Source organism: Ostrinia nubilalis, chromosome 21, assembly GCF_963855985.1.
Source record: "Ostrinia nubilalis chromosome 21, ilOstNubi1.1, whole genome shotgun sequence".
In the NCBI taxonomy this organism is placed as follows: Eukaryota; Metazoa; Arthropoda; class Insecta; order Lepidoptera; family Crambidae; genus Ostrinia; species Ostrinia nubilalis.
The window spans coordinates 7,376,878-7,400,205 of NC_087108.1; the positions used below are offsets into that span (position 1 = coordinate 7,376,878).

Consider the following 23,328-nt stretch of genomic DNA (forward strand, 5'->3'; position numbering starts at 1 on the left):
CAAAGCCAGATTAATCAGCACAAACTAAATAACCTGTTTTAGTTAAATGTAATATCAATTTAAAATTAATATAATACATACTATCGTTTTGTTTTCCAGTAACATGCTAAACAAAATTCACACGCATTAGATGATGGGATAATAAAAAAACAAACGTATGCAACACAGCTTTTTATTACACAAAATTGTATTTACAATAAAGTACCTAAATGTAATGTTTTATATCGAATATACGTCTTATTATGTAACTTCAGTGATCAAATCATTTAAAACTCCACTTCTGTTAACATAGTTACAAATTCATTGGCATACTTTAAACTCATTTCCCAGGTTCAACAGGAATTAAAAACTTTAGTTTCTATTCTGATTTCACATGTTTTGGTTATTGAAGAATGATTGAAGATTTTATAAAACATCTTGCAGCATGAGTTGTCATTTGCCTCGAACTCAAATTACCAAAGTTCATAATTAGGACATTATACAAAGTGGTTTACATCATTCTTATTGCCTTTAAGTCTTAACCGTCAGCAAAATCACACTATTTCTAAAATACAATCCTTAGGGCCACTTCTAAAAGTCCCTGATAATGTTTCAGATAGTTATTTAACACCTTTCAAAGTTACTCATGCTGTTTCGTCCACATCTCTCTCCGATATCTATGAAACCAAAAGGAGTAGTTTATCTGACAGATAAGTTTCTAATTGGCTATCTGGGACTTTATCAGCAAGTGGTGCAGGCCTTTAATATTTTATCCGTCCAGTTAGTGTTAGAACTTGGGTGTCTTGAATCCTGGTTCGTCGCTCGTCTGCGACTGAGACGCCGGCGCCTTACGTTTTTGGATAATATTTTGAATCTGTAAAAAATAAATGAGAAAAACTTCATTGATATAGCAATGTATGCCTAATGGACCATTTAATTAGCAATTAATATGTGCGTTGTTGATTGGTATTGATTTTATTTTTCTAAAGAAAGTAAATTAACGTTTCGTGTTTTATTTCATTTTATATTAGAACTATCTTTTGCCCGCGGCTTCACCCGCGTGAAACTTAGTTTGTTACAGATCGTCATAAATTATAGCCTATATGTTATTCTGGGTTATAAACAATAATACTGTTAAAGTTTCATCACAATCTGTTCAGTAGTTTTTGCGTGAAAGAGTAACAAACATCCAGACTTCCAGATACCCAAACTTTCTCATTTATAATATTAGTAAGACTAGCGGCCGCCCGCGACTTTGTACCCGTCGATCCCGTTTTACCCCCTTAGGAGTGGAGTTTCGTATAATCCTTTCTTAGCGGATGCCTACGTCATAACATCTACCTCACATCTACACTACCAGTCATTCAGTCAGTCAGTCACCTTTGAGATATTTAGATTATAGAAGATGCGCCCCACCAATGTTTGGTCGAGGGAAACGCGGGGTGCGGGGAGTTTGATCCGAGCAATCCGAGCGTCATTATTGTAGCGTTCGTGTGCACTCATGGATAATTTAGCGTGTACCTATAACACTCAAACATTAGGGAAAGAATGGTGGGGCGCGTCTTCGTGGATGAAACGATCTATAAAGGGTTAAAAGTTTGACCAACCTGTTGCCACTCTCTGTCGAGTTCTGCCTTCTCGCTCTTATCCTTGGTTTTCCTTGTCTTGCGGCCGTCTTGGGTCTTGACGCCATATTGGAACGCTGCTTTTGGAAGCGCTTCCTTGCTGCTCATGTATGCGGAGTACTCCTCTTGGGTGTCGAAGTCCCAACGACCTAGGTAATACGGATGAAATTAGCACGAAGCATTTAATGAAGTGGGAAACTGGGAATATACTTTCCACCAAATTATAACCTAACCTAACGCGACTTCGTGCGCGTGGACCCCGTTTTCCCCCTTAGGGGAGGAGTTTCATAAAAACCAGCCAAATTAGAAGTTAGTAGTTTCTAAGATTTCGTGATTAATCAATGAGTGGTATTAACAGATTACCTCATCTAAAGGTTTTAAAACAAAGTTTTTGGGTTAAGAAGCTACGACTGAAGTAGTCAAATTATACTCTGCCAAAGATTTAGGGATAATTCAGACCTATGACTACATAAAAGGGTTTTTACTTTTCAATAGCTGAGAACTGCTTACTGAGTTTTTAGGGGTCTGCTGCTAAATAAGTGCCTTCTTGGAAAAAAAAACTTAAATTAAAATGTTTATGAGTTACACATGAAATAGTTTACTTAGTTATGTATCCAAACATACCAATATATCCTTTCTTATCCAGCCGTGAGAGAAAAAAAGTCTCCCACACATCCTTAAAGGAAAAAAAGGCTCCGAACATACCAATAGGTCCTTTCTTGTTGCCAGCGTCCATCTTGGTGTAATCCACTTCTACATCAGAGTCATCAATCGCGTCGTCCATCTCACGTAGTCCAGGATAGCACTCTGCGTAGCCTTCGGGCTCCGCCGCCAGCCAAGATAACAAAAAAGGCTCCAATCTTACCAATAGGTCCTTTCTTATTGCCGGCGTCCATCTTGGTATAATCCACTTCATCATCAGAGTCGTCTATCGCGTCGTCCATCTCACGTAGTCCAGGGTAGCACTCTGCGTAGCCTTCGGGCTCGGCCGCCAGTCGGGATAACAACAAAGGCTCCAATCTTACCAATAGGTCCTTTCTTGTTGCCAGAGTCCATATTGGTGTAATCCACTTCATCATCAGAGTCATCAATCGCGTCGTCCATCTCACGTAGTCCAGGATAGCACTCTGCGTAGCCTTCAGGCTCCGCAGCCAGCCGGGACAGAAGAAAAAAGGCTACAAAAATACCAATAGGCGAAAAAAGGCTCTGAACATACCAATAGGTCCTTTCTTGTTGCCAGCGTCCATCTTGGTGTAATCCACTTCATCATCAGAGTCGTCAATCGCGTCGTCCATCTCACGTAGTCCAGGATAGCATTCTGCGTAGCCTTCGGGCTCCGCCGCCAGTCGGGATAACAACAAAGGCTCCAATATTACCAATAGGTCCTTTCTTGTTGCCGGCGTCCATCTTCGTGTAATCCACTTCATCATCAGAGTCATCAATCGCGTCGTCCATCTCACGTAGTCCAGGATAGCACTCTGCGTAGCCTTCGGGCTCGGCCGCCAATCGGGACAGAAGCGCCGCCGACCGCTTGTCACGTTCCTCCGTGGACGGCAGCGGACGACGCGGCATCGGGCCTGGACCTTAAAAAAATAGTAAATTGTTGAATAAATTGTTGATAAGAAAAAAGCCTGAGTGCATAGGCTAGCTTCGACACCACTATGAACAACGTAAATTATCTACGTGTGCTAATTTTGAAACCGCGCGTAGCGGATAGAATTAAATATGAAAAAAATCGTCCTTCTACGACGTCTATGGGCTTGTAGAAGTACCACGTCTCGCGGGCACTTGCCGCCACGTACTCGCCGATCTCGCCGTATATGAGTCGTCGGGACGCCGCTTGTACTACAGGAAGGACACGCCTACCTTCCTCCTTCTCGGCGTCCATGGGCTTGTCGAAGTAGCCGGCGCGCGGGCGCTCGTCGCGGCGCTCGGCGCGGCGCTCTAATGCTCTTTCCAAAGTATTAGACTGGTTTACAACTAATAATTTGCTATTAAACGCAAAAAAAACCAAATGTTTAAAATTCACTATGCCTAATGTCAAACAAGTTAATACTAATATTACAGTAAATAATGAACGCATTGAACTGATAAACTCTACTGTCTTTCTAGGTATTACCCTAGACTGTAAATTACAATGGGGCCCCCATATTGCTGCCTTGGCGGGAAGACTTAGTTCAGCTGCCTTTGCGGTGAGAAAGATCAGAAACTTGACTGATGTTGAAACAGCAAGGCTTGTATATTTTAGTTATTTTCATAGTATTATGTCTTATGGTCTTTTACTGTGGGGCTCAGCAGCAGACATAGAATCAATTTTCATTTTACAGAAAAGAGCTGTTCGGGCAATATACGGTCTTAAACCACGTGACTCGCTTAGAGAAGTTTTTAAACAAATCAATATATTGACTGTGGCTTCGCAATACATATTTGATAACATTATGTATGTCCGTAAACATATACATTTATTTACTAAGAAAAGTGACGTCCACTCATTTAACACGAGACATAAGAATAAACTTGCTGTTCCATCATTTAGGTTGCATAAGATAGGTAATTCATTCTTGGGGAAATGTATTACCATATTTAACAAAATACCACACAACCTTGTCGAATTGCCAATAAACAAATTTAAGATACATATAAAAAATACCCTTATGTCCAAAGGGTACTACAAGGTTCGAGACTATATTGATGACAAGGATGCGTGGTCAGTTCAGTCTGCACATATTTGATGTACTTAAATTTGACTATTCTTACCGTTAGATAATTCCTGGCAATAAGTGGTGACTGAGTTTGTTCCGGCGTTTCTTCTCAGCACTTGCCATATGTTTGTCTCGAAGCGCTGGTAGGGCCCAAAAGATAAGGAGACATGTAAAGTGCCCCATAAGGGCTACCTTTTTCTTTTTTTATTATTTTCTATTGACGTTCATAAGTGCCACTTGTGGTCTAAACTGAATAAATATTTTTGATTTTGATTTTGATTTTGCTCGCCCGCCACGTACTCGCCGATCTCGCCGTATATGAGTCGTCGGGCCGCCCTTGTACTACAGGAAGGACACTACCTTCCTCCTTCTCGGCGTCCATGGGCTTGTCGAAGTAGCCGGCGCGCGGGCGCTCGTCGCGGCGCTCGGCGCGGCGCTCGCCCGCCACGTACTCGCCGATCTCGCCGTATATGAGTCGTCGGGACGCCCTTGTACTACAGGAAGGACACGCTACCTTCCTCCTTCTCGGCGTCCATGGGCTTGTCGAAGTAGCCGGCGCGCGGGCGCTCGTCGCGGCGCTCGGCGCGGCGCTCGCCCGCCACGTACTCGCCGATCTCGCCGTATATGAGTCGTCGGGACGCCCTTGTACTACAGGAAGGACACGCCTACCTTCCTCCTTCTCGGCGTCCATGGGCTTGTCGAAGTAGCCGGCGCGCGGGCGCTCGTCGCGGCGCTCGGCGCGGCGCTCGCCCGCCACGTACTCGCCGATCTCGCCGTATTTGAGTCATCGAGGCGCCCTTGTACTACAGGAAGGACACGCCTACCTTCCTCCTTCTCGGCGTCCATGGGCTTGTCGAAGTAGCCGGCGCGCGGGCGCTCGTCGCGGCGCTCGGCGCGGCGCTCGCCCGCCACGTACTCGCCGATCTCGCCGTATTTGAGTCATCGAGGCGCCCTTGTACTACAGGAAGGACACGCCTACCTTCCTCCTTCTCGGCGTCCATGGGCTTGTCGAAGTAGCCGGCGCGCGGGCGCTCGTCGCGGCGCTCGGCGCGGCGCTCGCCCGCCACGTACTCGCCGATCTCGCCGTATTTGAGTCATCGAGGCGCCCTTGTACTACAGGAAGGACACGCCTACCTTCCTCCTTCTCGGCGTCCATGGGCTTGTCGAAGTAGCCGGCGCGCGGGCGCTCGTCGCGGCGCTCGGCGCGGCGCTCGCCCGCCACGTACTCGCCGATCTCGCCGTATATGGAGTCGTCGGGACGCCCCTTTTCTGCCGCCTTATCCTGCACAATCAATCAATAAAACACACAACTTAAATCATTCGTAGTTTAAGCCTAAGGCCCGGTTTCCACCAAGGCGGAGCGGGGAGATCAGATTTCACTATTTCCACATTTCCTCTCCACTCCGCACAGCTCCTGTTAAATTCTATAGAAAAATTAGTCCGGCAGTCACGTCATCTCCTCTCGTTTCCGCCCTAATCCACCTTGGTGGAAACCGGGCCTAATGCACTATTTTTTATGAGGTCCCATTAACCCCTCGTAAGCTGAATATGATTGTACGAGTGGGTTCACCTCTCTAGTCCAGCCAGTCCTGACCAAACCCGTTTGAACCTGATGGTGGCTAACAAAAGAACCACCACCTCTAGTAGCCACTAGAAGTCGTTAATAGAAGCTAAAAGAAGATAACATAGTGTAAAAGCCAGTCTAACCTTAGCTCTTTTAAGCCGACGGTGGCGTCCATGCCTCAAGTACGCGAATATCTGCGCCAGTTTGTCCAAAACTACGTCGTTGGCGCTCGAAGCAGAACTACGCTCGTCTGGTTCAGGCACGTCTGCTTTGCTGCGAGTGAGCGTGGTGGGTATATCGCTGTCGATAGCGCCTTCCTCTTCTAACTCGACCACGTACGCCATTCGACCCGGCGCGAATAACTCGTTGCGGGTCACCTTTTTATTCCTGTTAATAAATAATGTTCTTTGGTTTTTTACGCTGTTTCATGTCAACGACTAAATAACTAACTTTAAACAATAAATATGTAATTAAATTAATACATCTTCCACTCAATACAATAAATAAATCAACAATTTTAATTTGATCAATAAATATTAACACAACATTCTTACTTTTGTTCCAGCAACATGTTGAAAATGTTTTTGCCCATTTGAGTTTTGAACTGCATTTCTTCCTCTTGCTGGAATAACATTCATAATTTAAAAAAATGTTTTACACAATAATATACTAAACAAAATGGGTTTGACGCAGACCGTCCCATTCGCAAAATGGTCACACTTTATAAAAGCTAAAGCTTACAATTTTTGAAACAATAGTTTACCTTGTAGGCTGAAAATGTTAACACAACCTTTATCTACGATTTTGCAGATGGAACAAAATGACTATCTTTGAATTCTTGACGAAATGCGAATGGAAAGGTCTGCATCAAACCCAAAAAAATTGGGTAGGATATAAAACACATTAGTAGACATTATGGTAACAGCTGGATGCAGGCCGCCACCAACCGGCCATTGAGGAAATCATTGGGGGAGGCCTATGTTCAGCAGTGGACATCCTATGGCTGAAATGATGATGATGATGATGGTGACAGTTTTATTTATCTTAATAAAAAGATTAATTGGCAATAATGCCAACCATTCAGACACTTACCACAACTACGGGTTCCTTCTTCTCCTTGGCTGGTTCGACGACGGGCGCGGGCGCCGGCGCCTCGACCAATCTCTCCATCTCTGCCTCTTGCTCTTGCTCACGCGTCGTAATCTCTGATCTGACCTGTTTGATGACACATAATCTATATAAATAAAAATTAATTGCTGTTCGTTAGTCTGATTAAAACTCGAGAACGGCTGGGCCGATTGAGCTGATTTTGGTTTTAAAATGTTTGTCTTAGTCCAGGGTAGGTCTAAACGGTGAGCAAATAAGGTAAAATTGCGATGGCTTATTTATTGCCTTTAAGGCGGAACAGAGTTCGCCGGGTCAGCTAGTAAAAAAAATATTTTATTTTAAAAATAAAAGAGGTTATATAACTAATAAAATAAAATATGTGTATTTATAGCCTTTAAACCTAAATGGACAGGAAGTGGCATCATACAATTCAATTTATGTAAATACTATGGCCCTTACTAATAAAAAGTTACACAAATGTTGAACAGTTGTTTAAAATGACATTTCCATACTAAAGACTTTTATTAGTAAGGGGGTATATTACGTAGTTAGCAAGCATACTACATTGCTAATATTACAAAAAAGTGATTTAAAAAGTTATTTAAAAAAATATTATTCTTATTCCAACATAGCCAAACAGTCTGGTGATGTTAAAGCTGGTCTACCAACTACTTTTATACTTGCTAATGAAGAATCAAGGGAGGTTTTATGCTAGGTTTTTTTTTAAATCAAATACCACTATCTTACCTTCTGCAACAAGGCATAATCTAGACCTTTCACCAAGTGAGTATGCTCCATGTCACCACCAAGGTACTTTGATTCCTAAAATAGAAAATAATCATATTATATTTATTATAGGTATACAGCAAATAACAGAGATAGGTATTTCATGGTGAGGGAGGAATGAAATTTAACATCTATTTTAAAGTTTTGAAAAAATTCCTTACTTTGAACACTTGATTTAGTTGTCACAAATAGACTTCATTCCAATTTAATAAAGTCCGGTCTTCTAGCACATAGAATTTCGTCCAGTGACCCCAAGCTACCCATCCTTATCGCTCGCGCTTAATTATATGTATTGCTGTCGCGCTCGCACACTCTCTGCGGCCGCCCGTCGTACAGCTACTTGCTCGGCGACCGGACTTTAGAATTAAGTGTTCAGGTATAAAAACAATATTTTTCATATGCTCTCCCACTCTCTCACATAGAAAAGATAACAAACCTGAATAAGCTGTCTTCTTCTTTCTTTAGCATCCATCCCGGACTTCAAATCAGGTGCCACAGCTCTGAAAGATTAAATATAAAATAGATAAATTATACTATAATTACATTTCTGTGATGGTCTAACAACAATGATCTTATCCTACTTTCTGTTTTTTTTATAATTATAAATGTGAGTTTCTAAGGAAGTAAAAATGTATTGTTTGTCACTCTTTCACCCAAAAACTACTGAACAGATTTTGATGAAACTTTACAGTATTATTGTTAATTTATCAGAATAACATCTGTGACAAACAATCTTTCACAGACAAATAGCAAAAACTAGTTATCAATAAGTAGTTGTTTTTGTTTTTTTTTACCTGTAAGCACTACTAGTATTGCTTGTAGGGTCCGTGGGACCAATATCATTAAGCCCATCCCGCCTCTCCCGCGCCCTGTCGCGGTATTTTTCAGCCAATTCAGCTAGTTTATTGTCTTCTTGTTTCTTGAGAGCTGCATAATAAGACTTTTTCTTGCGACGCAGTTCACTTTTGTTTTCTGCTGGAGGGGGCATAGCCCTGAAATATCAAGTTAAATTTACTATCAATGTAACAAGAAATTATAGACGATAGAGTTAGTAAAACAGATATCAATGGCAGGAATTCCAAACTAGCCTATTTTAAAATGCAAGCAGTTTTGTATAAAACTGCAAACCAGTTAGTTTGATCAGCTTCTACGACAAAATCTGTAGTCTGCAAGGTGTCTAAACAGATGCTATAAAACAAGTGTTTTTTTTACCCCGCATTCGCCATTGCCTCTCTTACAGAGCCAGCAGGATGAGCCCCCCCTGATGGCGTTGCCCTCGGAGTCATCAGCAGCTTCCTGAAGTCTTCATTGGTAAGTCTCTGGGACACTGGAGTGTCCTCCACGCTTCTATCCACCTCCATCCTGGCAAACCTTAACAACACAGGTGTCGAAGGTTTATCTGGAACTGTACTGATTTAGTACTTCGTTTAAGTTTTATTCAGCAAAGAAATTACACTCAAGATCGAGTACCAGTTAAAAATGTGGTTAAAAATACAATATAATTAAACCGTAAACCACACAAAATAGACGATCACAGACCAAACTCCATCTTTGTGTCAACCCAAGTGTCAATGTCAATATGACAGCCAGCGAAACCACCACAGATAATCAACCAACAACAAAACCATAATTCGAATCGTATCAGTTGTGGAGTTGATCGTATAGGTATCGTAATAATTAATTAAACCTTTTCCATAACATTTTTCATTTAACCCTTTAATGAAATATGGGAAAAAGCTTCCCACTTGGCCAAGTTAGTCAGATTCAGTAGGCAATTAGATTTTTTCCATTAACTATTTAAAAATTGATTTCAAAAACAATCATTGTTCGATTCTATGAAATACTGTACTGAATAATGGAAAATGATAAGTTATTTCTGTTTGTTTTAAGACCAACAGTGAGTTTTTCGCTAAATGCTACGAGCAAACTTTTAGATTTATCAGAAATTAAATAATCTCCCAATGTTGTTGTTGCACATAATCCTTTATTTATACAATATTATAATATTTCAAATAAAAATGTTTACACATAAACATTGATTTCCTTTTTAACCCCTCATGACTTTGTTCATAGTCATATATTTTATATTCTTATTTATGCATATAAATAGGTACATAACAACTTAATAATTATATGATTTGACTTAGCTTAATAAAGAAAATAAAACATTTCAACCAAATATGTCATGGAAAGTAGTTCCCTTGAATCCAACATTACTGGTCTGCTCATTTTGGAATGTAATGTACATCCTGAAAAAGAAACATTGGAGTGGTTAGTAAGAATCTAAATAAAATAGGTACCTGTAATAAACCATTATTAAATTACTTGTCCAAATGTTTACATTTGGACAACAATACCTATCAGTTGGCACTCCTAATTCTTTTTGCACAAGCTCATACAAAACTTTAGCATGTTTTTTGTTCTCTTCCACTCCAAGTGCTCCAATCGACATCAGGGTTGCGATGGCACAAGGTTCTGTTGTCCCACTGAAGCTCATGGGTAAGTCTGGTATTACAGATACAGCGCAGTACTGAAATAAGAAACGAAACATATTATCAAAAACTTTCTCAAAACATTTAAACCTGCCTTGTAAGCGGTATTAATGTAGGTAATAAGAATTTCCATAGCTGCAGTGTAAAAGATTATTCTGTTGAACAAGACAAAGTTACTGTGTCCTAAATGACCTCTAGCTTATCAGTCAATTGGCTAGTTAGTAACATAACTACATACCTAGTTCTGCAAAAAAAGTTACAAAAAATCAACATCAATTTCTTACCTGTTCAGGTTTTCCAAGAGTCTTAGCAATAACTTTCGTTGCCTTTGATAAAAAGTCCTGAGAGATACTGTTTTTAGGAACGTTAGTTTCAATTCTCAAATGCGGCATTTTTATAGATTTTGTTAGTTAAAAAAAAGCCGCAAGGAAGCTGCACTGTAGCAAAATCACAGATATGGATAGCAAAATATTACACAACAATGAATGATGAATGAATCAAAGAATGAATGAAAGAAATTAACGTCAAGTCAGCCACCACAGATCAGCCACAGATTATAGAGTAGTATTTGTCAACTTAAAATCAATTTATTATCGTATCGATTTAAAATTACATTTTAAAAAGAAACCATTTACCTTTTAAATTAATACCTTTTAATCAAACGAAACTATTTCAAGTGGCAAAAATCGGAACAATAACCTAATATTGATAGTAGCGCCCTCCTATCAATATCATAGGGGCTGGGACGGTTCAGTGTTGGACAACGTTATTATATCTTTGGATCTTAATGTCTTTAAATTGTCTATGATGGGTTATTTTCAGAAAGAGACTGTGGTCTAGACAAAGTGCAAATTATAATCGCAAACCAGTCGAAAAGTGGTCGAAAAGCCCCTTTTTTGTATGGAGTTTTGACGGATTCAATTTTCGATTCGATCAAAAAGTGCGTTTTGTCTAAGGGGGCTGTGCCTTTTATGCTCTTTGGCTGTGCCCTTGCAATCATATCGATGAAAGCAAGGTGAGAAAATTCATGTATTTTTTGTGCGAGCAGTGGGTCTAGACAAAGAGCACAATAAAATCGCAAACCAGTCGGAAAATAGTCGAAAAGCCTTTTTTTAAAGAGTTTTGACGGATTCGATAAAAAATTGCAACGTCTAGGTGGTTGAGGTGTTGGGGTTGAGGTCATAGAGTTCTAACATTAGCTAAATTATAAATAACATTTAGCTAATCGCTGGTGCGGAAAAGGGATTTTAGTAACTTCGTACGCATGGATCCAGTTTTCAGTAGCGGCGTAGAATGGATTTGGTACCCTCATAAGTCCATAAGCACCCCAGAATGGTCTCCCCTGATGCTTGGCACCCGGGGCGGCTTCGCCAGCATGAATATCATTCTGAAATAATATCTGTTTGTCAAAGGAAATACTGATGCCTGTTCGTTCAGAGCTGTAAGTAATTTTCATGGCAACGAATTGTTTGCTATCGAGAAAATATTTTTTCACTAAGCAGTTACCTAGTCCCGCTTTAACTAAAATATGATGTTCTGTTATGTAATGACAGCAAACGATCCGTTGCCATGAAAATTACAGCTATGAACTAAATGAAATGACTACCTACTTGCTTAATGCTATGAACCTATGTTTGTTAAAATCGGTCAGCTTTAAAAGTTAGCAGTCAAGAAGACAGTTTGTCATTTAAAATATTAGTATGGAAATAATAAGGATTACCAAATAAATCGATATCGATGAATTCCACAATACATTCGTGCTTTTTATCTCTAAAGGTCTTACGGCTCATGAAATAAGGGTTATTTTAGTTCCGACTGATGCAAAGTTTGTCTATGGTTACGTAGAACAACTTTATTTACGTTCACCCGCTCGGGACTTTTTATCGTTTGGTATTCCTACATTTTGCAGTTTTGCTACGGTTTTGCTGTGCTTCATAAACGCAGTACCTAGGTTAGAGGCTTCCAGTGTGATTCCTTCTTTGAACTGTCAACAAATCAATCTGCTGTCGTTAAAAAAATAAAAATAACATAATATTATCAACTAAGTACCTACATACTTACTGGGTGAATATTTATCAGATAACTTACGTCAAACACTACAATGGGTGCAGAACAATCAAGCTCAAGTAAAGCAAGGTTAGTATTTTTTAAATCTTTTTTGCTTAGATTACTTTTTTGCTTAGATTAATAAAATTTAATAAATTTATTAATCTAAGCTTTTTTGGTAAATCAGCCAGGGTTGCCAGGTGTCCGGCTTTCTCCTAACTTGTTTGGCTTTTTTTGGAAATTGGACGTGTCCGGACTCCGGACTGTCCGGATTTTGATGACTTACAAAAGTACACAGTTTGTGAAACGTTAAAAAATCCTTTTATTAATCACTTATTCTACATTTATATTACTACATGGCAACTATCTTTGAAAATGTAACATAATTCGTTGAAAAGTAACTAGAATTTTTAAAAACTAGACGACAATAATTCATCTTGCCCCTATCCTGGTAAAACGGGATATTTTAATGTTGGGGCATGTTTTTTAATCTACAATCTACATCATTAACGGCTTCCTCCAATCGTCTGATAACCACTATCCTCTATCCATTGTTACAAAAATAATAATGTTTTATGCAAAGAATTATAAAAAAATCGTTAATTTATACGATAATTACACGTCATCGCCATTGAGCTAAATCAAGTACCTTCCCCACCAATCCCCTGTGCTGTGAGTAAAAGTACCTACCCCATCACCTCTACCCCATCTCGACCAGGACACACGTCATTGAATCGCAAAATGTGTTGTGTTGGTAAACGCATCACTCAACAACGCCTGGACCAATTTTACCAATTCTTTTTTTTTAATGTTCGTTGAAGTCCAAGGATGGTTTTACGACAAAAAAAATCGAATTATTTCCGGGAAATCCCCAGGCGTCGCCGCGGGCGGAAATCTAGTTTCAAATAAAAGCCGTTTTTAGTAACATCATTCATCTGCCTCATAACTAAATAAACATTAAAGCTATTTAGTAACAATAAAACTATAAAAACTCATTCACTTTTTATATACCTAGCTTCGACAAAAATCACAAAATTACATGAAACAGAACCCAAAAGCCTTTTCTTTCTAGTGGACGAATGTGCGTGCTTTCACCTATTTTCGGTATTGCACTAAGGGTGACTATGGTCTGATTGGGTCCAAGAATGGCTTCTTTTTAGCCTATTTTAATTGTTGACATGGCTTCGCGACCTTCTCGTCCAAAATATCGCAGATTTTCAGTATGTACTTAGGTCCTTGGTCAGTAAGTAGGCCCAGTTGTTTCAAAACATTCTACTAACCCAAAAGTAATCATTAAGTTTGTGTGTAGGTATTTATTAAAATATTCCGTAATTTAATATTTTGCTTCAGAGAGGCCAATTCTAAGTTTACCAAAGATGAGGTAAACAGAATGTTGGAGCAACAAAAGAGACTGTTTGATGAGCGATTCCAACAATTATTAAAGTTAAACTTAGATCCCACTGATGCTCGAGAGACTGCCAAGTGAGTATCTCTAAACTTATTATACCTAACTAATTATGAATTTCAAACTTTCTACTACTTGTGCCACAGCTTGATGTGCTGTTGTCTTCTGTACTTACCTATGACTTAATAAAAACATTTATTTTTAGGCAAGAAGCTCGTAATGAAGTCGAAAGACTAATGAGAGAGAAGGAAAGGGAACTAGACAGACAAAGGCAGCAACAAAGTCCCCTTGGACTTGGATCCCTTTATCGAACACCGTAAGTTCTTTTTTGTAATCTTTATTATGTTCTTAAAAAAATTATCCAGCGCGTGTTTTGCCCCACACAATCAATATGTTAACATTTCTCCTCAACAAATTCTCCTTCTTACCTAAAATCCCAATATACGCTCCTCAGTTCGACTCACTCTCGTCAACTACGTTCCTCTAATACGCTTCTTCTTTCCACTCCTTCTCATCGTACTGGTTTTCTTTCCAACTCTTTTCTTCTACATTCCATTCGTCTTTGGAACGGTCTCCCTGAAAACGTCAGGCAAGCTCCCAGCAAGTCCACCTTTAAATTTCATGTGCGCAAACATTTTCTCGCTAGTGTTTCATCTTCATGATTTCTGTTCAACCTCCTTTTTTTCCCCCTTTTTTTCCTTCTCTTTTTTTTTCTCCCTTTGTCATCCATCCTATTATTATATATGTATGTGTCTATGTATGTATTCATATGTTATTTATGTAATTTTTTTTTCTAAATTCGTAATAATTCTATACCGCCTACTTCATTCTCAGTTTGGCCCTAAGGTTGACTGGCAGAAAATGCCGAAAGGCATTAAGTCCGCCTTATGTACACCGTTCTATGTGCATATAAGTTTTAAATAAATAAATAACATTCAACATTTTTTTGTAGAAAATTTTGCTGAATGTCTCTATTTTTTTTCAGCGTAACATTGGAAAGAGAAAGAGCACCTTACAGCTTTCCTGGAGAAAATCTCGCGAGGGAATTTACAACCGTACCGTCAACCTCAGATCCTTTTGTTAGTATTTACCCAAATCTTGGAAATGCAGCATCAAGCTCTTCGGCTGCACCGAGTTCTGAAAGGTCAGTCAGTAGGACACACGAAACTCATTGCAGAGATACTAGTGGAACGTTAACTTCTATAAGATCCCACAGAAACCCTTCTGAATCTGATAATGCAGGAACGTTTACATCTCTGAGCCTCTGAGGTCACATAATGACATATAGGAATCTTTCTGAATGTGGTATTGGAACGTGAACTTATGTAAGATCACACGGTAACCCTTCTGAATAGAAAGCTAGTAGTGGAATACTATCACAATCCCAACTTAAAGCTAGCCATAAAAATAATGTGGATGAAAGGTAAATAAAAACAGTTGTTGTTTGAAAAGAAACTACAATGATTTCATTACATATGAATAAATACTTACCACTCAATAATAATTCGCGAGGCAAACACCTACTTAACCTAAGCCTTTAACTTCCTTGGTGTTTCCTTTCCTTTAAGTGGTTTTCAAACCTTTGTCACGAGCAAAATACTTATAAGGAAGGTACTATGTATTTTCAAAATAAATGTTGACTTTCTCATTCTTCTCTAATTACAGATTTATTTCTAATCTATTTACAGATCAGTTCCATCTGCTCCGCCAGCTCCCAGAAATAGATCCGTTTCCAGGTAACATGCGATAATACCTTTTTGTTTTGCTTTTTATATTTTTAAAGATTTTTTCATTTATTTTGGGCAACAGGTTAAAATATTCATAATGATATTATTATGTATTTTTACTAATTTTTAGGAACCGCACTGGCAAGGCTACGCGTAACACTAAGGCTGAAGACGACGTTAAATGCCCGACTTGCAAAAATCATTACACTTCAACCATTTTTCAGTGCCAAACTGGGCACAGCTCATGCTTGCACTGCAAAAACCGTATGGCCCGTTGTGGCATCTGTGGTGGCCCAATTACCAACATGAGGAATATCGATCTGGAACATTACGTTGCCCAGGTAAGAATCTTTATAAAACAGCAGCAGCAGCTAAAATGCAATTAACTATTGGGCATAAAATTATATAGCCTTAGGCTAATTATTTTAATGCTTAATTTATTTTAAAATGTATGTACTAGCTATAATTTTAAAGTCAACTATAGGTACTTTTTAATCATAATTATTTTTGCAGAGGACACAACCTTGTCCAAACAAAGATGACGGCTGCAGATTGTCCTTCAAGTTGAGTGACATGGACGGTCATTTAATCGAGTGCCAATATCGCGTGATGAATTGCCCTCTTGCGGCGATCTTTGGACAATGCAGTTGGCGTGGTAAGTACCAAGTCTGTAAGTAAGTCAGTAATATTCCAGTATTAATCTGTTTCATTTATGATGACTTCAGAAAAAAGCGTAGTGCTACGAAAACCTACACATTTACCCTGGCCTACAAATTGTCGTAGACCAAACCAGAAGATGGTAAAAAATGTTTACTTTAATTAATACCTAAATTTTATTATAGGAAAAGTCACACAAATGGCGTCCCACTTTGACGAAGTCCACCAAATGCACCGTCAGGGCAACGTCGACACAGAAATGCGCTTACTCAACGTATCCAACGACAACCACATCGTGTACTACGTGGTTATAGGAACCTTTAACTTCCTTTTCCATGTCAAAGTGTGTAAGGGAGAGGGCATGATGTACATGACGGTACAACTAATCGGCAGCCAACATAGCGCTTCGAAATGGGGTTACGAAATCCACATTTACAACAAAGCAGAACCCCGGAGGAAGTTTGAGTATAAGGATACGTGCAACCCTATAAACACACCAATCAATACCATCGTAACCATTTCCAAATGTGCGGTAATCCCTCTGTCGTACGCAAATACTTTCCTGAACAACGGCGCTATTACTTACAAGTTCTATATTAGAAAAGAGAATGAGGGTAATAACAACAATTTCGGGAATAACAACCGCGGACGTGGGCCAAGACGTCGTTAAATAAATTACAACAGCAGATAACAAGATAAATCTTATCATGAAACTCTGAAATGCTGGACATTGGTTACCTACACTTAGAAAATCTGCTTTTGAACATAAACAATAATTATTTGATTTTGCATGATTTGATGACATGGCCCTTATTAAATGGGTTATTATTTGCTTATTTTTAATTCGTAAGAACCTATAAGATTAGTCTTACAACAATAAGGGAATATTATAGATGGACGATGTTCCTGTTGTATGTCATCTACAAACATGACATACTAAAACGAGGAAGTTTAGCAAAATAAAAATTAATACCTTCTTTATGATTCAGCATTAAGATAAGTACATTATTATTGCATTAAGCTAATGATTTTATTGTACGAGTAGACAAGGTCCTAAGGACCTATTGCACAGACTTGGCATAGTACCGTCTGTTTTTGAAAGCTGTGGAAGTGTTTTTTGGAACAAAATTGCAGAAAAGTCAATAAGAAATAGAATCCCAATAATAATATGATACTTTCATACCACTTGTATCACACAAAAAGGGTGTTACCACGGGTTACCTACCATCCATCCGGAGGTCTCCGTACTTTTATTGATCTTTTCCAAATATTAAACAATGTACGGTGAATGTTTTTATATTACACATTTGGGGATAACCCCATTGTCATAACAATCCCTGGATGGTAACTCTTATTAACTTGACTTGTTTGTAGGACTTCCCATTGGAAGCAAAAAATTAAGAATCGATAGCCAGTTAGGGTTTACCTCTGGCAATTTAGCAGATAACTACCAAGAATCTGCTGTAATACAAAATGGACACTGCGCCATTGAATTATTATTTTTCGTTAATATGTAATTACAAATCAACGAAATAAATATGATGTAACGTGCTTAAGTATATTTAAGTGTACGTTAAATATGTTATCCTACATTTATCTAAAGTCTAAGTAGTTATTTAGATTGGTTATAAGATAAAAGCATTTAATGTAAAATTAATGTAAGTTACATTATTGACTGCCTCAGGTTAGCCTTTACTCGCCTACATATTAATACATTGGTAAGACAATACATTTGTTGGTTTTGTTTTTTTTTTTGTTGTGACGCGACGCTCTGGCTAATGACGAGTCACTTCAGAATTCCTACATAGCACAGTGGACAGAGCAGTCGCCCGGCAATTCAAAGCTTCAAGTTCAACCACCTGAGGTAGTGGGTTTTTGGAATAAAAATCTTGTTTAAGTGATTATTTCTAAATTTTTACTGCTTACACGCAGAAGACAAAATGTACACCTTCTCTAAAATATATTATAATAAGTAATCTTTATTTTAGCAACAAATATGCGTAGATTACGTATTATTACCCACATAGCTTGTGTTTTATAAGTGAAAGTGAATGTGTATTGTATTATGTAATTTCAAATAAATATCTTGATGTTCTATAAATGTTGATTTCATAATTATTTATCCTACATTATTTATGTGAAAAAATTAAAACCAGATTATTATTCAGGGTGTTTATTATACTCTACCAAAAACAACAACACAGTTTTTCAAACAAGCTAAGTACACACAATATAAAATCTATAAGTAAGTATAAGTATTCATAAATGATGTTAGGTACTATCGGTCACAGTGTTAACTATCCATTTCCGTTTTAGCTCTTGCTCTAATCGACAACATGACCGGCAATGGGCAGTTAACACTGTTGCCGATAGCATGAATAAAATAAGTCACAGGTTATAATGGAATCATATAGTATCTAGTACAGTTAGTCTACGACTTTTTTTATAATTATATTTGATTAAAATAAGAAAAAGTTTTCTATTTCGCAGTATAAACTAAATAATTAAAGATTACATGGAAATAAAAAATAAATAAAATACATAATTGAATTGAAATCTGAACTACAATAAATAAACGTGTGTCCATCAAATAATAAAATATTATTACGGAAAGATGGTGAAACTATGATTAATAATATTTTTTCTTTTCACAATAACCGTTTGGAATTGAATTCATGCAGCGAATTTAAGTTACATTTGTATTCAAGGACCAATCCATGCCATAATATAATTGAGGACCAAATAATAATAGTCTTTGTAAGTGAAGCTCCGATCTGATATCACATTGTTGTTCGATTTTAAATAGACATAAATAACATAGGGATATAACATCTATAGTCTTAACGAGCTACGTCGTGGCCAGATACCATTTAAACTAAGTATTATACCATAGCACTACAGTATCTAATTCATAGTGGGGTCCGGTTCTACTACTTATGTTCAGCATAATACATATTTATGTAATCTCTTTCCTTCTTCATTTAATGAAAAAATGTTACGAAAATAAAATTAAAACAACGCTTCAGGTAATACCCCTGCCGAGGGTTGCCATCTCTAAAATTTGGCAACCAGGATAAATGTCAGTTTTTGTAAAACCTAGTCGTATCGCCCGGCATTGTTTTTTATACCCGGAAAACAAAATGAAACCCCACCCGGACGCTCCCCGGACGGATGGCAACCCTACCCCTGCCATAAAGTCACAGATTAGTGAAAGTATGTAGGTAGGTGCTTCCCCTGTCAAGGAGCTATTTATGCATTTAGATTTATTAATCTTTATATACATATAATTTGTACTAACCATAAAACGTAGTGTGAGAGCGAGAAAGAAATCAATGTCAATTATCGCGGGGAAATCCCTGAACATGCATTTAGCTTTCGAGCATAGACAAGTAAAGCTGCCATGTGTTAAATTAATGAGTTAATTTTATTTAAAACAAAAGAAAAGATACCAAATTGCAAAAATGTTGATAACATTGGATAGTAAATCAGACGGGGGACGGGTACCCCGTTTAATTAAATGTAAGCAAAGCCATAAGTAGCCATAAATGTGTACATAATTTAAAAAAAAATTACCTATTAAAAAAAAAATACCTGTTTCTTGAACATATTTAAAACTCATAATCCTCTTTTCATTCAAGGAAGAGCAATAGAGAAAAAAACATGCATTATTTTTTGCTGATCACGCACAAAATACTTCGACGTTACATTAATAGGTAGGTGGCTACAAAAATTAAAACCAAAGACAATAATTTTACATAAAATAGTGAACACATTTAGTTCGTATTTTAGTTTTTAAATATTCACATTAAAGCAAGGGCACTTGTTTAAATCAACAAGGCTTTGGACGGCATAGGCAGAATTTAAAGTTCCATGACGAAATAACTTTTGTGGCTCCCGATTTCATTACGCTTTTTATGTAATTTAAATAAATCAATTTCCCACGCAAGAGGACTGCGTTGGCGGAGATTATGTATGTCATTATCTTGTACTTTTTCTACAGGATTTTTAATAAATAGAACGACGCCGAAGTTTCGGTGGCGATAGGTATTTAGTTAATTTGGAAAATCTTTATTCGAGCTATTTAATGTTGAGCGAAAACTAAAAAAAAAATGATTACAGTTATTCCATTTATGAATGAGAAAAGGATGTCCAAAAGTTTAGAATAAAGCGCGCCAACATTTATTTAGTTATTTTGTTAGATCTCTATGAAAACATGACCTAAGCTACGTCGGTATATTTACAGGACATCCTGTATAAACGTGACACGTACGTGACACGCCACGCGCAACGCCTAGTAGGTAGTATGAATTTTCAGTTTACCCACTAGCCATGATTATGCCAACTAGCTGAACCCATTCTCGTAGGTAAGTAATATAAAAAGCCGTCCGTAAAGTTCAAATTAATATTGTTTAGAATCAAAATTTAGAATGATACGTAATTTAAAATTAGTATTATAATAAGACACATTTAGAATACAGTAAAAATAAATATTACCCCTTAAATGTACCTAATGGGTAAATCTATAAAGATTTATTTTTATGACAATAGGTCCAGAAATAAGGACTAAAATCCAAAATAGTGTTCAAATTTTAAGAGGACATCAGTTAAGTTTTTATATTCACTCACTTGTATAATTTTAAGTACATATACATACATACATTACAATGTTGACGAAATCTAGAATTTAAATTTTAAAGCATATCAATCACAATATTTTAAAACATATTTGAAATTAGACATTAATGAACATTTCCAAGGCAGCATTTTTCTTTACAATTTCACCAATTCCCAATCCCTGTATTCTTTGCTTGTTTTAACTGCAGCTGCTTTATAAATACAAATGTAATAACCAAACCGAATAATTTTAAAAACTTATATCCTTATTATATGACTAGATTTTATTCAGATCTGTGCAAAGCACTCACTTACTCTATTTAAAATACAAAAAGTGTTTCACACCACATTGCCTATGGAATAGGTGTAGAATACATCAAATTTTATGTGCCAAATAGTGTCAACTAAGTGTAGAAACCAACAAATAAATGAGAGATCATGCCACACCCACTTCAGTCTAGATAATATCAATACCTGTAGTAGTATTGACTGACACAACATAACATTTTGTAACGTTTTTGGAATGTTTTTGGAAAAATTTCAAAATGGAATGTTTCCTTTTTAGTCAAGAGCCCTGAATCAATGCCCCTTATCTTTCAGAACTTCCATTTAAAATCAAGTAGTTTTTGTAATTTTATTACTGTAAAATTTAAAAATCTAACGAATGCAAAAAACATTCAAAACAGTGAAACAATTAGTGCCTGTACCAATAAATTTAGAGATAAAAGGCCAAAGTGAATACTTTCCTTAGTTATTTATACCTCCGTTATATGCATAGTCAGCCTTGTTATGCATCACCAGGTGGTTATCCACGAAGTAGAAGCTATCGGAGCACGTCTCAAATGGAGCCGCTATCATTTCTTCCACTGAAAATGATATAAAACCTAGATTAGTTAGTTTTGCAGGGCAATCGAATACCGCACTTAGCCTCATGATACATTACATTATACAATTACATTATACAATTTTATCTCTAAATACATTGTGCGCGATTTGTGGTTTATCTTCCTACTCCAACCACCCCAGATCCCCCCAGAAGGCGAGCAGCCCGTCTAGGCTGCTGCAGGCCTCCTGTAGCTAGGACCAAACAGACTAAACATAAATTCTCTTCTCTATAAATTTAGGTAAAGTGAACTGTTAATGTTATTGAAGATAATTTACAGATAAGGGAATATTGGTTATGCTACTTGATTATTGTATGATTTGTGGCAGGGCAAACTATATTTGGGACGTGTATAAGTGCCCTGAAAAGGGCCTATGTACTGAATAAACTATTTGAATTTGTATAAACATACCCAAATCAGGTGGCAGTGTTGGAAATTCGTAAATGTGTTCGCATGTGTTCCTCGAAAATGGAATACAGAAGCCGAATTCGAAATCAAAAGTCTTGAGCAGCGTATCCCTGAAGAAATGTTTCTCAATCATCCTGAAGTGGCTCACTGGACGAGCACCGACAGTAAATTCCACACTGAAAATTAGTAATTATAGAAATTAAAATTTACTGTTGAAAACATTAAAGAGACCTATGATAAGTTCTTACGGCATACTTCAGTTTCAGCTTATTCAAAACTACCTTCTCACAAGAATATAAATTAAACACAGATTGTTGTAAATAAATTGTAGCCTATGTTTTTCTGCTGTTTAATTATAATACTATAAAAGTTGATCAAAATTAATTAGTTTTTATTACATAAAAAATAACATCTAATCATACTATTTTGTTGACAGCATTTAAAGCATTAGATATTATACTTGTAAATAAAATTACTTACGTTGCTCCAACTGTCTTCAACTTCAAAAACTGTGGCGTAAACTGGTATCTCACGAATCTACCTGCATTGGGATCCAACGGCTCTTCCTGAGCATCCTCAGCACCTTCGTTGTCAACTCCAAAGTCAGTCGGAGGCTTAGCTATCTCAAACAAAACAGTCCCAGTCTCCAAATCACGTATTTTGAACCTCGTAAAATCTATGTCGTATACATTAGCTTCAGGGCTACAGAGATATGTGTCGGTGATTCTGTCCAGCCTCAACACGTCGTCCGGAGTAACATTGCAAGGCTTTATTTCGTCTTTACTGGATTCAAGTAAAGTTATCGATTCGCACTTTTTCCCGACCAAACTCATTTTCGCTGGGTTTATCACGAGAAATAATAAAATTAAAGGCGCGACTGAAATTTAAAGCGGTTTAAAGAAGTAATACGGAGGGTAGTATGAAGTTATCAAATCATAATTTAAAACATTTTTGAAGTTTTTAAAGTTTCTAATGTGTAAATTCATTAGTTTTTTCCGTTTATCGAAAATCGATCAAAATGTGAGTGAAGGACAGTAGCTGTCATTTCTTTTCTTTCTTTCGTTCGATTCTTTCCATTTGCAAGCCAAGGCATTAATGCTATACAGCCAAATAAAGAAGTGCACTATCATTTATTATATACTCTCTGGCATTTCAAAGAACGGTTTTGGAACGGTTTTCGTATTCTTAATGTTGTAAACGATTGTTACGATTGCAATAAATTCCAAATTATAGTACAAACTTATTTTTAATGTATAAAATTATCAATTTTTTATATTTAATTAACTCACAATATTAATTTAGGTAAATTCAAAAGTAATGAACGCACCCTAA

General features: G+C 37.4%; 4 protein-coding genes across 4 annotated transcripts; 1 reads left to right on the top strand and 3 right to left on the bottom strand.

The window, feature by feature from the left end:
- Positions 1-156: 156 nt before the first annotated feature.
- Positions 157-9,497, bottom strand: LOC135082245 (protein Red). Its single transcript, XM_063977015.1, has 11 exons — positions 8,976-9,497; positions 8,558-8,755; positions 8,200-8,263; positions 7,725-7,799; positions 6,963-7,085; positions 6,425-6,492; positions 6,014-6,257; positions 5,441-5,588; positions 2,981-3,181; positions 1,587-1,753; positions 157-853 (listed from the first exon to the last, which is right to left on the bottom strand). The coding sequence occupies exons 1-11, from the start codon at positions 9,122-9,124 to the stop codon at positions 767-769; spliced, it is 1,524 nt and encodes a 507-aa protein (XP_063833085.1). The 5' UTR covers positions 9,125-9,497; the 3' UTR covers positions 157-766.
- Positions 9,498-9,727: 230 nt separating this feature from the next.
- On the bottom strand, positions 9,728-10,724 carry LOC135082244 (macrophage migration inhibitory factor homolog). The gene is made up of 3 exons (XM_063977014.1): positions 10,540-10,724; positions 10,121-10,293; positions 9,728-10,012 (listed from the first exon to the last, which is right to left on the bottom strand). Exons 1-3 carry the CDS (start codon positions 10,645-10,647, stop codon positions 9,934-9,936), a joined length of 360 nt encoding a protein of 119 aa, XP_063833084.1. The 5' UTR covers positions 10,648-10,724; the 3' UTR covers positions 9,728-9,933.
- A 1,432-nt stretch (positions 10,725-12,156) lies between these two features.
- On the top strand, positions 12,157-18,191 carry LOC135082213 (E3 ubiquitin-protein ligase Siah1-like). The gene is made up of 8 exons (XM_063976978.1): positions 12,157-12,391; positions 13,652-13,783; positions 13,912-14,022; positions 14,692-14,850; positions 15,395-15,442; positions 15,564-15,774; positions 15,947-16,088; positions 16,276-18,191. Exons 1-8 carry the CDS (start codon positions 12,357-12,359, stop codon positions 16,758-16,760), a joined length of 1,323 nt encoding a protein of 440 aa, XP_063833048.1. The 5' UTR covers positions 12,157-12,356; the 3' UTR covers positions 16,761-18,191.
- Positions 18,192-18,247: 56 nt separating this feature from the next.
- LOC135082214 (protein unc-119 homolog) lies at positions 18,248-23,015 on the bottom strand. Its single transcript, XM_063976979.1, has 3 exons — positions 22,477-23,015; positions 22,000-22,172; positions 18,248-21,570 (listed from the first exon to the last, which is right to left on the bottom strand). Exons 1-3 carry the CDS (start codon positions 22,827-22,829, stop codon positions 21,452-21,454), a joined length of 645 nt encoding a protein of 214 aa, XP_063833049.1. The 5' UTR covers positions 22,830-23,015; the 3' UTR covers positions 18,248-21,451.
- Between the last annotated feature and the right edge of the window lie 313 nt (positions 23,016-23,328).